The 16780-nt window shown below is 39.6% G+C and overlaps 1 protein-coding gene across 1 annotated transcript in view; it reads left to right on the top strand.

The window, feature by feature from the left end:
• LARP7 (La ribonucleoprotein 7, transcriptional regulator) overlaps positions 1-10570 on the top strand; it is a 103518-nt gene extending 92948 nt beyond the window's left edge. Inside the window, exon 7 of the mRNA XM_007940776.1 lies at positions 10436-10570. Coding sequence (XP_007938967.1) covers positions 10436-10570 — 135 coding nt within the window. The remainder of the gene's footprint in view (positions 1-10435) is intronic.
• The last annotated feature ends 6210 nt before the right edge of the window (positions 10571-16780 follow it).

Below are 16780 nucleotides of genomic sequence, written 5' to 3'. Positions count from 1 at the left end.
GCCGACCTTGGAACTTACAATGGACTTAAGTTAATGGCCTGCCATGTGGTTTGGTAACATCGGGACTGTGCCTTTTTACTTGTCAACTTTGGGGCTTCTCAGCCTCAGCAGCCAGCAGCTGTCTGAGTGAAGAAAAGCCTCTAGCTCAGTGGGCTGAGAGCAGGAGGCAGAGCTGGACCCCAAGGTTGAGGGGCTTTTACCCAGCCCCTAGAACCTGGCACTTTGAACTCGGACTTTAAGCCTCCAAATTGTAAGAATAAACTCCTGTTTGTTAAGGCCATTCCATTTGTGGTATACTCTTGTCAGAGCAGCACTAGGTAACCAGAAAAAAAATTGTATTTAAAGTAATGGGACTGAATGAGGTCAGCTATTAGTGGGTATAGATAGAAAAAAGTGATCCAAGGACTGACGTTAGGTGAATGTGAATTGAGAATGAACAGCACATGAGTGAGAATGAAAACCAAGAAAGAGTATAGGGTACTAGAAGTCAAGTGGTGGGAATTATGTAAAATTCTGCTGAGAGATAAATAAATTGGTAACTGACCAAATATGACCAAGGGATATGGCAACATGGAGTTTACCTTGTCAAGAATAGTTTTGGTGAGATGGTGTAAAGGAAACTTTGGTAGAATTGGTTCGAGATAAACTAGAGGGAGAGGAATCAGAGGTGTTAAGTACAGACAACTCTTCAGAGGAGTTTTAGTGTAAAAGGGAACAGATGCAAGGGATTATAGATGAAGTTGGTGTGGAGTTCCACAGAAAACCTTTTTTATTTTATTTATGTTTAACATTTAATTTTTTGTGTGTGAAAATATACATAACAAAATCTATTCCCATTTCTACAGTTTCTAGACATAATGATAAATGACATTGGTTACATTCTTCACATTGTGTCAACATTCTTGTTATTTCTCTTCTAGTGTTTCATTTCCATTTACTTAAACTCTCTGCCCTCCAATCTTCTCAATCTATGCTTTAAAATAGCTATTGAACCTTTTTTCTTATACAAAATTCAAACCAAACCCACTGCTATCAAGTCAGTTCCAACTTATAGCCACACTTTAGGACAGAATAGAACTGCCCCACAGGTTTCCAAAACTATAAATCTGTACAAAGCAGACTGCTTTATCTTTCTAGTACAGAACAGCCAGTGGGTTCAAACTGCAGAACCTTTTCGTTAGTGGCCTTCTGCTTTAATCACTGCACCACCACATACGTGTATATTTAAATGTAATACTCAAGGATGACAATCTTTAATCTTTGGGCTAAAATGTTAATTAGTTTAAAGGTGACTTCAAAGATGACATCAGGCAGTAGTTTCTACTAAATATTCAAAGAGTAATTCAGGGCCATAGTCTAGAGAATTCCTCCAACCTCAATGAGACAAAGTGTATGTGAACTGCTGTATGGAAAGTGAATTTACTCTGTAAATTTTCAACCAAATCACGATAAAAAAAACAAAAACAAAAAAGTTGGAATTAGAAATACCCGTTGACCCAGCCATTCCATTACTAGGTATATTTCCTAAAGAAGTGAGAGCCAGGACAAGGACAGATATATGCATACCCATGTTCATTGCAGCAGTATTTACAATAGCCAAAATATGGAAACAAACTAGGTGCCCATCAACAGAAGAATGGATAACCAAACTATGGTACATACACACAATGGAATACTATGCAACCCTAAAGAATAATGTAGAACTGGCAAAACACGTGGATGAACTTGGAGGATGTTATGCTGAGTCAAATAAGTCAGTCACAGAAGGACAAATATCATATTAGTCTGTTATTTTAAAAAAGTCAAGGAAAGGTTTATATATGGAAGGAAATTTTCTTTCTTGGTTACCAGGCATGGGAAGGGAGGGGAGAGAACACTGTTAGATAGACAGAGATAAGTATTGATTTGGGTGAAGAGAAGGGCAATGTACCAAATGTGAGTGATCAACACGGTGGCATTGTGGAAGAGGAAGACATAGAGAATGCATGGGAGGTACAGACAACAAAGATTAACTCTTTTGTACATACAGTACTGTGTCGTCAGTGAAGGCAAACACTGGGTTGATAAATGGGTGCACAGGCTGAACTATAAGGCAGGTCTATGCAGGGGGGATTGTGCCCATGACCACGTATAGGGTTGGCAGACAATGTTTGTACAAGTGTATCTGTATGTTCTGTAAGAATTCCCAGGTATACTTTGGTGAGTAGCAACTGGGATCTTAAAAGCTTACAAGCAGCCATCTAGATGCAATGATGGATCTGTCCTCATCCAGAGCAAAGAAGAATGAAGAAAACCAAAGATTCATGGAAATAATTAGCTCTAGTGACTGGTACACCATGTGATCTGCAGCCTATACAACTATGAGACCAGAACTAGTTGATGCCCAGCTACCACTGTCAACCACTTGGAGGGAGATCTATGTAGGAGATCCTGGATAGACCTAATAGAGAGGGAGAATAACGTGGAACAAAACTCAAAATCATTTGGGGGAAAAAAAAGGGGGAGACCAGGTTTGCCAGTCTGATAGATCCTCAGTCAAACCACTGAGACTATGGTCCCTAGCTGCCCTACAGGTCTGGAATTGAACCCATACCTGTGGCTTACAGCCAAACAAAAGACAGGCATATGAGGTCAACATTTATCTGAGCTAGATACACTCCTTGGAGAGAACAATCATGGAAGAACAAAGGGCTTTTAATACACAGGGAGACAGCCCAGGGGGCAGGAATGCATGGAGGGATGGGCACAGAGAAGAGGTGACTGTCAGGAGGAAGTGGGAGGGGAGCTGTTGCATTGTGGTGAATTGTGATCAATGTCGTGGGACAAAGTGTATGTGGGCTGCTGTATGGAAAGTGAATTTGCTCTGTACATCTTCACCCAGATCACAATAAAAAAAAGAAAAAAGAAAAAAAAGAATTCCCAGGTATATGGTAAAATTGACAAGGGGCAAGATTGTAGTCACTTTTTGGCCACAGACAGCTATCCAGACGGAATGAGTAGTTGGACCTGTGGGGCTGGGACCATAGTCACAGGGGACATCAAGCACAATTGGTGTAACATACTACACAAAACTTTATTCCACTTCCTACTTTGGTGTGTAGCAACTGGGATCTTAAAAGCTTACAAGCAGCCATCTAGATGCAATGATAGGTCTCTCCAAAGAAGAATGAAGAAAATCAAAGACACTTAGAATCTATTAGTCCAAGTGACTGGTACACCATGCAATCCTCAGCCTATATGACTATAAGACCAGAAGAACTAGATGGTGCCCGGCTACCATTGGCAACCACTCAGAGGGGGATCTATGCAGGAAATCCTGGATAGAGTACAAGAACAATCTGGAGCAAAACTCAAAATCATTTAAAAAAAAAAAAAAAAGAAAGAAAGAAACCAGGTTTGCTGGTCTGTTAGAGCCTGATGGAACCACTGGGACTATGGCCCCTAGCTGCCCTTCAGGTTTGGAATTGAACCCACTCCTGTGGCTACCAGCCAAACAAAAGACAGGCATATGAGCTGAATATTTACATTAGGTAGATAAACTTCTTGGAGAGATCAATCATTGGGAGAATAGAAAGGCTGTTATGCACAGGGAGACAGCTCGGGGGGGCAGGGGTACATGGAAGGGAAGGACACAGGGAAGAGGTAACTATGGGGAGGAAGTGGGAGGGGAGCTGTTGCACTGTGGGAAATTGTAGTTAATGTCGTAAGACAAAGTGTATGTGAGTTACTGTATGGAAAGTGAATTTGCTCTGTAAAGTTTCACCTAAATCACAACAATTTTTTTTTTTAAAAAAAGCTTATTAAATTTTCAAAATAATCAAGATTTATTTTTTTGCCATGTGAGTGTGACAGAGAGAAAGAGAGTGGTAAAATTGAAGGACAGAGAGCAATTTGTGGTATATATAAAATAGTTATTAAAATAATGGCACATGGAATCCAAATTGGGTCATGTGGAAAATGAGGACAAGAGATGAACTACCCACAGTGAAAAGATGTAGGATTGATTGGTGGGTTTATGGAGGTTTTCTTGGGGTTGAAGAATTATTTTAGCTGGAGTAATAGAGGAAATCAGCTAGAAAGATAAGTGATGATCAGAGAATAGAAGACTTGATATTGAAGTCATGGAGAGGATGCAGTAATCAAAAATGGTGAGCTCTAGAGTATGACCATAGGAATGGGTATCTGAGGTAGGGTGGAAGTCAAGGTCATTGGAGGTTAGTAGGGACATTGGCTATGTGGATTTTGAATTAAACAAGAATTATGACAATGATAATTCTGGAGAAAAAGAAACTAAGTTTTTAGGATCTTCAAGGAAGATTAATGACTGCATCAAAGAGGAGTTCTGGGTGATCCAGTATGATTTTCAAAGGAGTTAGGGTTTTTAGGGAAGGAGGAGGAGACAAAGTTCTAGAGGTTGGAAGTCCTGAGAAAAAATGATACTACCCTCCCCAGATCCAGAGAAAGAGGGCTGTTGGAGGATAAACAGTCAGCATCTAAGAGGACTTCAAGAACCACTACAATGCTCTCCATTTTGCATAGTTGTCTGGTAAACCCAAATTATGTCTTTCCTAGAGCACTCATCACTACTGTGGCAAGTGACACCAGGACTATGAAAGTAAAAGTTGAGATATTTTCCTACTTATAGTATTGCATTCCATCTCTATTGATATCTATCAATCTCCATGTCTACCTCTATTTACCTACCTATTTATTTGTCAATTTAAAACCTTAATGCATTTATTGATGTGCTCATTTTTGTTAAATTGCTGTTGTTGTTAAATGCCATCAAGCCATTTCTGACTCATAGTGACCCTATGCACAGCAGAATGAAATATCACCCAGTCCTGAGCCAGCTCTCTGATTCTTGCTACACTTGAGCCCATCACCGCTGCCAGCATATCAATCCACCTCATTGAGGGCCTTCCTCTCTTTCGTTGACCCTCCACTTTACCAAGCATGACATCCTTCTCTAGGGAATGGTCCCTTCTGACAACAGGACCAAAGTATGTGAGACAAAGTTTGGCCATTCTCGCTTCCAAGGAGCATTATGGCTGCACTTCCTTCAGGACAGACCTGTTAGTCCTTTTAGCAGTCCATGGTACTTTCAGCATTCTTCACCAACACCACAGCTCAAAAGCATCAACTCTTCTTCAGTTTTCCTTATTCATTGTCCAGCTCTCACATGAATATGAGGCAATTGAAAATACCATGGCTTGTGTCAGGCGCACTTTAGTCTTCAAGGAGACATCTTTGCTCTTCAGCACTTGAAAGAGGTCCTTTGCAGCCCATTTGCCCAGTTTATACATTGTCTGATGTCCTGACTGCTGCTTCCATTGACCTCGATTGTAGAACCAAGCAATGTGAAGTCTTGGACAATTTCAATCTTTTCTCCATTTATCATAATGCTGCTTATAGGTCCAGTTGTGAGGATTTTTGTTTTCCTTATATTGAGATGCAATCCATACTGCAGAGTGTATTCTTCAACCTTCATCAGTAAGTACTTCAAGTCATCCTCACTTTCAGCGAGCAAAGTTGTGTCATCAGCGTATCACAGGTTGTTAATGATTCTCCTCCAATCCTGATGGCACGTTCTTCTTCATATAGTCCAGCTTCAAGTATAGTAAAAGGATACAACCCTGATGCACTCCCTTCTTGATTTTAAACCATGCAGTGTTCTCTTTTTCTGTTTGAACGACAGCCTCCTGGTCTATGTATAGGTTCCTCATGAGTACAATTAAGTGTTCTGGAATTCCCATTCTTCTCAAAGTTATCCACAATTTGTTATGATCCACACAATCAAATGCTCTTGCATAGTCAATAAAACACAAGTAAACATCTTTCTTGTTTTCTTTACTTTGATCCAAGATCCATCCAGCATCAGCAATGATATACCTCATTCCATGACATCTTCTGAATCCAGCCTGCATCTCTGGAAGTTCTGTCAATATACTGCTGCAACTGTTTTTGAATTATCTTCATTGTTAAATTAAATTGAATTGAATATTATTAAATTGAATATCCCCAAACTGTAAGATTGATTACCCTAATGTGGTTTTCTGTGTGTGCAGTCATGATATAGAAAAGCGGAGTCAGAACAGTGTTATCATCACTTACTTGTATCACTAAACTTCTCTTGGTTCTCTGATATGAAATAAAGGGTTTCTTTTTTAACCACCTTTCTCTCCTCAGCCTTCTATTTTTAGGTGGGTATTAATACACAAATAATTATTAATAAGTGTATTACATTTACATTGTGTGTTGACAGTGTTTATATACAATATCTTGTTGAATAGTCACAATGACCCTATAAGATAAGTACTATTATGATTTTCATTTCATAGATAAGGAGACTGAAGTTAAGAGATGTTAAATAATTAGGATCTTAGAGCTAGTAACTGACCCCAGCTCACTATTCCAACCACAATGCTGCACTTCCACCATAAAAATAATCATATTGAGTAGCTTGAGGAAATGTTTACAAAGAGGGGGGGAAAAACAGCTTTATAATGTAGCATCATAAAGTCTTCTTCAAATTTGAACACACACACACACACACACACACATATATATATATATATGATTTTTTACCCATGTATCTGAGGAACTGTATTGTTGTTGTTAGGTTCTGTTGAGTTGATTCCAACTAATGGCATCTCTATGTACAACAGAATGAAACACTGCCCTTTCCTGTGCCATCCTCACAATCGTTGCTGTACTTGAGCCCCTTGTTGCAGCCACTGGGTCAATCCGTCCTGTTGAGGGTCTTCCCTTTTTCATTGACCCTCCATTTCACCAACCATTTCACCAACCATGATATCCTTCTCCAGAGACTGGTCCCTTCTGTCCATGTGACCAAAGTAGGTGAGATGAAGTCTGGCCATTCTCGCTTCTAAGGAGCCTTCCTGCTGCACTTCTTCCAGGACAGATTTGTTTGTTCTTCTGGCAGCCCATGGTACTCTTAGTATTCTTCTCCAACATAACAATTCAAAGTTATCAATTCTTCTTCACCTTCCTTATTCATTGTCCAGCTTTCACATGCATGTGAGGTGAATGAAAATACAGTGGCTTGGGTTAGTTGAACTTCAGTCTTCAAAGTTACATCTTTGCTCTTTCAGCACTTTAAAGAGGCCTCTGGCAACAGATTTGCCTAGTGCAGTATGACATCTGATTTCTCAACTGCTGCTTTTATGAGTGCTGACTGTGGATCCAAGTAAAATGAAATCTTTGACAACTTCAATCTTTTCTCCATTTATCCTGGTGTTGTTTACTGGTCCAGTTCTGAGGAATTTTGTTTTCTTTATGTTGAAGTGCAATCCATGCAGATTTATTGATATTCATCAATAAGTGCTTTCACTTTCAGGAAGCAAGGTTGTGTTAGCTGCATATCACAGGTTGTTAATGAGTCTTTCTCCAATCCTGATGTGATATTCTTCTTCATATAGTCCAGCTTCTCAGATTATTTGCTCAGCATACATATTGAATAAGTATGATGAAAGGATACAACCCTGACACAAGCCCTTCCTGATTTTAAACCATTCACTATTCACTTGTTCTCTTCGAATGACAGCCTCTTGGTCTACGTACAGGTTCCTCATGAGCACAATTAAATGTTCTGATATTCCCATTCTTCTTGGTGTTATCCATAATTTGTTATGATCCACACAAATGCCTTTGCATAGTCAATAAAACAGAAGTAAACATCTTTCTGGTATTCTTTGCTTTCAGCTAAGATTCATCTGACATCAGCAATGATATCCCTCATTCTGTAGCAGGGACTGAGGAACTGTAATGTGGTGGAGATTTGGACTTTGGACTTCGAGATTTAAACCAGAGTTCAAATCATAATTCTTCAGCTTTCTAAATAAGTGTTGCTGGCAAAGATGCTTAATTAATCCAGCAAACATTTTTTGAACACTAATGTGTCAAGCACTGTTCAAGATGCTGGAGTTATGAGTGTTTATAACAGTGAACAAAGCCAAGCCCCTGAGGTCATGGAACATACCTTCCAGTGAAAAATGAGAATCAACTAAAAAATAAGTAAATATTAATTGTTCACTTATGATGAGGGCACCTGAGAAATATACAAAGTATGAGGAATAGGGACACTGAGGGTATTTTATTTTATAGGATAATTAAGGAAGACATCACTGATAAAATGATGCTGGTGCAGAGTCCTGAAGGAAGACAGAGAAAGATCTATGCAGATATCTGGGGCAGGGGTGTTGCAACAAGAGGGACTCACAGGTGCAAAACACCTGACACCAGAGTGGGCTTGGCATGTTCAAGGACTAGAAATAATCCCAGTGTGGCTACTGGGAGTTAGCTGAGGGAATGGCTGGAAATAGGGTCAGAAAGGTAGGTGGACAGGAATGGAGGATGGATTATATAGATCTTGTAGACCACTGAAAGGCCTTGGCTCTTACTTTGGGTGAGATAGTGAGACATAGGAGGTCTTCAAGCACTGTCAAGCTGCTCTGTTGCAAGCTAACTGAGGAGCAAGGGTGGAAGAATAAATCCAGGTAAAAGATGATGATGGGTTGGATTAGAGAGATGATGTGCAAATAGAGAAGTGGCCAGATTGTGTTTGAAGGTAGAAGCAATAGGATTTGCTGATGGATGAAATGTAGGGAATTAAGCAAGGAATTAAGATTCTTTCTGAGTTTTTTTTTTTCCTCTTAAGTATATATATATATGTGTGTGTGTATATATATATATATATATATATATATATAATATATGTAAATATCCAGGATGACCTATGGACAGAAATGAAGAAATTATATATAATATATGTATACACACACACACATATATTTACATACTTTTATTATAGTGAAAACATATACACCAAGACATTCACCAACATAACAACTTCCACATTAAAACTCAGGGACACTGATGACATTTTCAAGTTGTATCACCATTATTGTTTCTGAGGTTTTTGTCCTGAGCAACTGAAAGGTGGTAAAAGGTATATTAGAGTAGTTGGTTTGCCTAGTGGAGGTAAAGGCAATTGGCAACAGGACTTTGTAATTAAAGGGAGAAACTGGATGGAAATAGCATTTTGGGGTTATCAGAATATAGATTCTATTTAAACTAGTATAAGATCAGCAATGAAATGAGTACCAATAGAAAAAATAAGGAAGCCTGGACTGCACCTTAATGAGCTCTGGTGGCACAGTACTTAAGCCATTCGGCTGCCAACCAGAATGTCAGCAGTTTGAATCCACCAGCTACTCTGCAGCAGAAAGATGAGATGATCTGCTTCTGTAAAGATTTACAGCCTTGAAACCCATAGGGCAGTGCCACTCCGCCCTATAGGATCACTATGTTGGAATCGACTCCGTGGCACTGGATTTGGTTTTTCGGTTGGACTGCATTCTTTGGCAATCCAAAGTTTATAAGCCTAAAAGATGAATTAGAAATAGATTGATAAGAAGCAACAGTGAGGTAAGAAGACAATTGACAGAGAACAGTGTCCCAGAAGTCAAGTTGACATTTTGAAGCCAAATTAGAGCAACATGAGGATTATTGGCAATCTTGTGAGGAGAAAATTTAGTTGAGTGGGTGGAAGAAAGCCTGAATGGAGTGGTTTCAATTGGAATATGAGAAGAGAAATTAGATATTGAAAAATTTTAGATGCTCTTGCTGAGGAGGTGTAGAGAAATGGAACAGTAGCTATAGGGAACTAGGGTTAACCAGGTTTTTGTTGTTTTTCTTTTGTTGTTGTTTTTAAGGTGCACATATGGCGATCCATATGGAAGGGAAAAGGGATGATGCATAAGAGAGGGACAATCGATCTCTTGAGCATCATCTTACTTTATAAAACACCTAACAATATCCACCTCACTAGTGCAGCTGAACCATGAAGGGAGATAATGACCTGGTCTTGGCACCTGGTGTGAACTCAGTCAATGGTAACTCTCACTGTATCCCTGGCAAAGAGTGATGTAAATTAGACTGGCACCTGTGTGGGATTCATGACACCTGTGACAGGCATCTGCATAGCAGAAGTCTGCATACTTGGTTCTGTCTTCTAAGTTCTTCATAGGGCTACAGAAGAGGTGTTCTCCACTTTGGTGAGGATGGATCCTTCACTATCTGCTTTCACTTAAGACTGGAGGATGTTTTCTCATAGTAAGAAAGAGTAGGAAGGGAGAAGTTGGATCTTGGGGAAGAGAGAAATGCCCAAAGCTTAAAAGGTATATTTCTTTGGCACTTCATCCATGGCCCCACACCTGACATAGGTTGAAGCTGCAGTGACATTCCACATCATGTTCATTCCATAAATCAATTCCTCCTCATTGATAGGGAGTGGTTGGCAGAACAAAGAATGTGTTGCATGTTGAGGCCAGAGGTGGGTGGGTACCTATCATAACGCGAAAGGGAGAATGAGTGTGAATAAGAAATGTGTGTATAGTATGAATGGAAACAGCTAAGAGTGAATGAGTGTGGAGATGAGCAGGGAATAGCTGGTCGTGCCCCAGCGGCCTGGGGCCTCCCCAGGGAACGTCTGCCTGTGATGCGGGAGCGCCTGCCGGAGCCTCCTTATCCCCACCCACCTCTCTAACTCCAGCAGCCAGTGGTGCATATAGACATATTTCTGGGAGCTGTCCATGAGCTCATCGCTCTCCTGGCGATCTTGGCAGCAGGGAGGGAAGCAGCCTCCTTTCTCCCAGTGCCGCTAGAATAAGCCCGGCGGCTCGCACATTCAGACACGCGCGGAGCGCGGCGCTGGGAAGGGGCAGCCAAGTGCGGCCGCCGCCCCTATCGCCGCCAGCCCAGCCCCAAGGCCAAGGTCGCGCCCCACTCCGGCTCGCCATGGCTTTGAGTCTCCCAGTCGGGAGGTAGGTGGACGCGAGAAGGGGCGAGGGGTCCGGCCAGAACTCCAGGCGGGCGAGCCAAGGGGGACAGCCGCCCCTCGCACTCTGCGGCGGACGAGCCCGGGCGGGTCTCTGCGGGGCGCGGCGGCTGCGGATTCTCCTGGCTCATCTAGGACGCGGGCCGCAGGCCGGGCACTGCAGAGACGCAGAAGACGCGGGAGACCCGGGCGTGACAGGAGGAAGAAACCCGGAGCAGCAGAAAGATGGCTTCTCCCACCTCCCCGGCCCCGGAAGGCGGGGCCTCCACCCCGCCGAACCCGCCGCGTATTCGTCAGGTGGGTGCACACAGTGCGGGGAGGGGCGCCGGCACCCCATTGTCCTCGCCTACCCCAAGGACGGGGACCGCGCCCCCAATGCAGAGGCTCACCAAGGAATGGGACTGACACAGGCACATTTGGTCGCATCGTCTTGCCCAAGACCGTTCCCTTATTCTCTTTTTCTTAGTCTCACTCACTTCACAGTCAGGATCACAGACACACACACACACACACACAGCCCTAGAAAAACAAGAATCTTTAAAAACTAGACATGTAACTTATGCACACATACACACTACATACACACTCACACACACACATACCCGCAAACTCATCCCCCCACCGCGCACAGAGGCACACACCCAGCAGTCACATGACCCACTGCAGAGCTGTACCGTTGGAAGAAACCCTTGGTGCCCTCAGCAGGGAAAATACACCCTAGACCCAAATTGCCTCAGGAACTTGAGAGGAATTACTGGACGCATTCCCTTCCCTAGGAGAGAAGAGACCTTGTCTAGAGGTTATTTAGCGCTTCTCAACTTTCAAGCAGAGCTATACCCAATAATTGCAGCCCTATATAAAGCATGGAGTACTAGAAAACATGTGTTTCTGCTCTCCCGGAGGTCTACAGAGCCGCAGTCTCCCTGAACACTGCCAGAGAGGGAGGGGGGCAGGGAGGCAGAGATGCACATTTCTTTGGCTCTTTGAACAAGCACTGTTTTCTGTTTTGTATGGTAATAGTAAAACAAGAGAGTATTCCATCTGGTTGTGATCTGTGATCTAGAAGGGTTTTTTTCTCTACCACTGCCAGAAACTACAGCATTAGCACCTTCCGTTATTGGAAGAGTAACACAAGTTCAGTTTGCCCTTTTTCAGGCTAGGGTATGAAGTGTGAGAATATACGATGCAGTGACTACAACTAGAGAACTTCTTTACCAAAAAGAATTGGATTCCTGTTTAGAAATAGGGTGAAATTGATTGATGGAGACTATCTGGGCAGGAAGATAATGCCCAACAGAATGGTCTTTCTCCAGGAGAGTGTGGAAATTGTGAGAACACCAAGGGCTCTAGAATGTTAAGAAAACATGACAGTAAAATTTGATGACAGTAAAATTTGCTTGATACTTAGGAAGGATTTTGCCACTTTAAGTATGTGTAGGTAGTGTTCTTTAGGGACAACCTTTGTTTATGTGCATTATTTTTATGCAATGAGTAAAAATTGATATGTACATGTTTTTATGGCAATCTGCATCCCAAATAAATAGTTGTTGTTGTTATGTGCCGTCAAGTCAGCCCTGACTCATAGGGACCCCTCCTTGGGTTTCCAAGGCAGTATCACTACGGAAGTAGGATTGCCCAACCTTCCTTCCGAGGAGTGGCTGGTGGGTTTGAACCGCCAGCCTTCTGGTTAGCAGTCAAGTGCCTTAGCCACTATGCTACCAGAGCTAAATAAATAGTTAGGATTTCTAAATCAAAATCTGTACAAGATCCAGGACTCTACTTTTATAACAATGCACTTGAAACTATTTTTTTTTCTTAAAGAATTGTGGTGCTATGTATCAAATCTGTGTTTGTAATATTTATCTATGCATCTAAGAATGAAGGTGAAATTATTGCTATTTGCTATATAAGTGAAATCACATCCTATAAAAATATTTTTTATCTATTTGGCTAAATATTTATGTGTATGTGTACATGAGCATTGAAGAAATAAAATTTTAATTGAAATAGAATATATGCATTCAAAAAAATCTCTCTGAAATCTCATTCTGCAGTATTTCCACAGACCTAAAACTATTTTGTATGAAAATAGTTACTAGAAAATAATTTGCATGAAAGGTTATTGTTATTTTGCAGACTGGACACTTTACTTAGTGGACCTCATAATCAAAAGCCGTAAATGACATAATGCTGCAACATTCAAGTTATTGACCTGTGTCCTGTATTCAGGCTTTCATTTACATGACCTTACAAAAGCACTCTTTTAGTGATTGGTGCATTAATTTGCATAGAATGTAGAAATACTTTGTTAGAATTATGGGTCATTCCAATTTACCTGATTTATCCAGTCAAATGGAAGAGAAGTACTGAGAACTCTGGCTTCAGAATCACCATTTGCCTTGGAGTGATTTTAAGTAAATTAGAAATAAAAAATAGAATGGATAACAGCGTTGACCTGCTAAGTGATGAAATATTTTAGGCCTCAGTCACATTGCATTTTAACTGTGTCACTGTTTCCTGGACATGTTTCTTCTTCTTCTTAAATAATTCTTCAAATCAATTCTGGATTTGGTCAAAATTGAATTAGAACCTTGTTTTTCTCTTTCTGAATCATGGTTAGGAGAAAAAGCATAATTGAGTAGAGGAACAGTCCAAAGTAGTCAAAGATTTTAATGAAAAACATTGCATGGATTTTGGCAATGGATTAATTAATTGGTCATTATTTTAATTGCATAATGGACATTTTGAAGTATAAATATTTTAGAAAGTTTTTTTTGTGAATATAAATATAACTGGTAAATTAGTATATTTAATTTCATTGAACATATGCTATATGAAGAATATATGCTATACGGAAAAATACATCATTTGAAATTTGAAGTCTTTATAGAGTTCTTACTACATTATTTAGACAAAATACTAATTCTTTGCCTTTTATTTAGATTATTTTCTAATAATGAGCCTAAATAATACCTAAGTTTGCATATATTTAAAAAGTCACTATATGATGGACTTCATGTTTCCATCTATTTGAAGCATTTCTATTTCCTTTTAGTTATTTAATACATTACTAGAAGAACATGTCAGAAGCTATATGTAGTATTTTTATAACTTGATTTTTTGGACAAAGATTCATTTTTTAAGTTTTTGAAAAATGATGATATAGCACAAAATATCTAAAGTAGTTTAGTCCATTCACATAGTGTATTTAAAATCTAGGTTTCCAAAACTGAGAAGGTCAAGAATTAAATGACCTTCAGTTTCATTCGGTCCTGTAAGGAAAGGAGAGAAAAATGTATCAACACACTCTGCCTTCTAAGGCTCCTGAGATACTAGGTGTCTCATTTTTTCTCTTTCATTCTATAAAAAACGGGGTAGCTCTTCTTTATATTATATATAGGATAAGTAAGGCACAAAAATTTTACTTACAATTCTAAACAAGTAAGTCAAATTTTACTCCTATAATCATTTTCTAATTTTGTTAAAAGAAAAGAGTAAGAATTGTCGATTTTGTGACTTACTATACATTAAGAGATCCATCTGATTTCTGTGGCCATTGCTATAGAATTTAAATCCATTCACTAAAGGAATATTGATAGCTTGATGTACAATATACTTTGCTAGCATCTTTCTGGGCCTTACCAACTCTCTGATGATTTGTGATGGGAACTTCCCTGGCAACAATTGCTGTAAGAGGAGCTGTAAGATATCCTCTATCATTGATGCCAGTAAAATTTATTGTCATTCTCTCATTTCATAATCAATCCTTTCCCAAGATCTCTAGATATTGGTGTCATTTCATTTATGGTAGCAAAGCAGTGTTCCTTCTTGGTTTGCAACAGAAACTTAGGAACTTCTCATATGATTGTTGTTGTTGTTGTTATGTGCCATCAAGTCAAACCTGATTCATAGCAACCCCTCCTTGGGTTTCTAAGGCAGTATCACGACGGAAGTAGATGGCCCAACCTTCCTTCCAAGGAGTGGCTGGTGGGTTTGAACCACCAGCCTTCTGGTTAGCAGTCAAGTGCCTTAGGCACTATGCTACCAGAGCTCCTCTCATATGATTATAATGAGATATTTACAATAAGCCAGGAATAGTGCTGCACTAGGCACAGTTGTCAAAACAGTCCTATGATGGAGTTGTAGTTATTCCCATTTTCCAGATGAGACAATGTGGATTTAGAGAAGTTAAGTGACATAATCAAGGTTATAGCTCTAGTAATTAGCAACTAAAGGATTTAAAAGTTGGTCTTAATGGAACAGAATTGAGAACACAGAAGTAAATCCATCTATCTCTGGGCAGCTAATTTTGGACAAATGGTCAAAGTCTGTTCGATGGGGAAGACACAGTTTCTTTAACAAATGATGCTGGCAAAACTAGTTATCCATTTGCATAAAAATCCATAACTCACAGCATGCACAAAAACTAACTCAAAATGGATCAAAGACCTAAATGTTAAAGCTAAAAGTATAAAGTTCTTGGAAGATAATAAATGAACAACACTAGGGTACCTAATTTTCAGCATAAATAGTCTATTAAGCACAACTAATGTTGCTCAATCAACAAAAGATAATTTAGATAACTGAGACTTCCTAAAAATTAAATACTTACTCTCATTAAAGACTTAAGCAAAAAAGTAAAAAGAGAACCTACAGACTGGGAAAAAACATTTTTGCAATGACCTTCCTGACAAGGGTCTAATCTCTAAAATAAATAGAAAACTTCAACAACTCAACAACAAAAAGACAAATAGCCCAATCAAAAAATGGGCAAAGAACATGAACAGACATTTCACCAAGGAGGGCATTCTCATGGCCAACAAATACATGAAAAGATGTTCATGAGCATTAGTCATTAAAGAGACGCAGATCAAAACTGCAATGAGATACCATCTCTCCTCTGCAAAAATGGAAATGGTAAGGAAATAAAAACAATAAACAACAAATGCTAGCAAGGCTTCAAGGAGGTTGGAACTCTTATACACTGCTGGTGACACTGTAAAATAATATAACCCATGTGGAAAATGGTATGGTGCTTCCTCAAAAAGCTAGAAATACAAATACCTATGATCCAGCAGTCCCAGTCCTAGATATATATCCAAGAGATGTAAGAGCAGTGACACAAATAGACATATTCACACCATTGTTCACTGCAGCATTATTCGCAATAGTAAAGAGAAAGAAAGAATCTAAGTGCCCCACAACAGATGAATGGATAAACAAACTGAGGTACATTCATACAACAGAATACTTCAGAGGTACAAAGAATAATGAGGAGTGCACAAAACATCTTATAACATGGATGAATCTGAAGGACATTATGCTAAGTGAAGTAAGTCAATCACAGTAGGACAAATATTGTATGATCTCACTATTATAAAAAGTTAAGCATAAATACATACATAGAAAGAAACACTCTTTGAAGATTACTAGTGATGGGAGGAGGAAGGATGGAGAATCATTTTCTAGATAGTAGACACTTGTTTTTTTTAGGTGATAGGAAAGAAAATACTAAATAAAGGTGAAGTCCACACAACTTGATCAAAGTAAATGAAGACACTAAGAAGTAAACAAGAGAAAGGGACAACTTTGATAAATGCTATAACATATTCAAATTTTCAGTAACAGTATTAACAAAATATATGTTAATGGGTTACATGGGTAGAAGTGTATGCATATATGTCTATAGGAAGGCATGTGTGAGTGTATCATGTATAAATACAGGTATATCTACAAAACCAAAGCCAAAACTGTTGTAATTTAGTAGAATCTGATTCATAGTGACCCTCTAAGACAGAGTAAAACTGCCCCATACAGTTTTCAAGGCTATAACGTTTACAGAAGCAGAATGCCACATCTTTCTTCTATGGAGTGGCTGGTGAGTTCAAAGTCCAAACCTTTTGGTTAGCAGTCATATGC

This window comes from Orycteropus afer, unplaced genomic scaffold (assembly GCF_000298275.1).
Source record: "Orycteropus afer afer isolate SDZICR_OR568_19922 unplaced genomic scaffold, OryAfe1.0 scaffold00071, whole genome shotgun sequence".
NCBI lineage: Eukaryota > Metazoa > Chordata > Mammalia > Tubulidentata > Orycteropodidae > Orycteropus > Orycteropus afer.
This window is presented reverse-complemented; position numbering and strand designations above follow the sequence as displayed.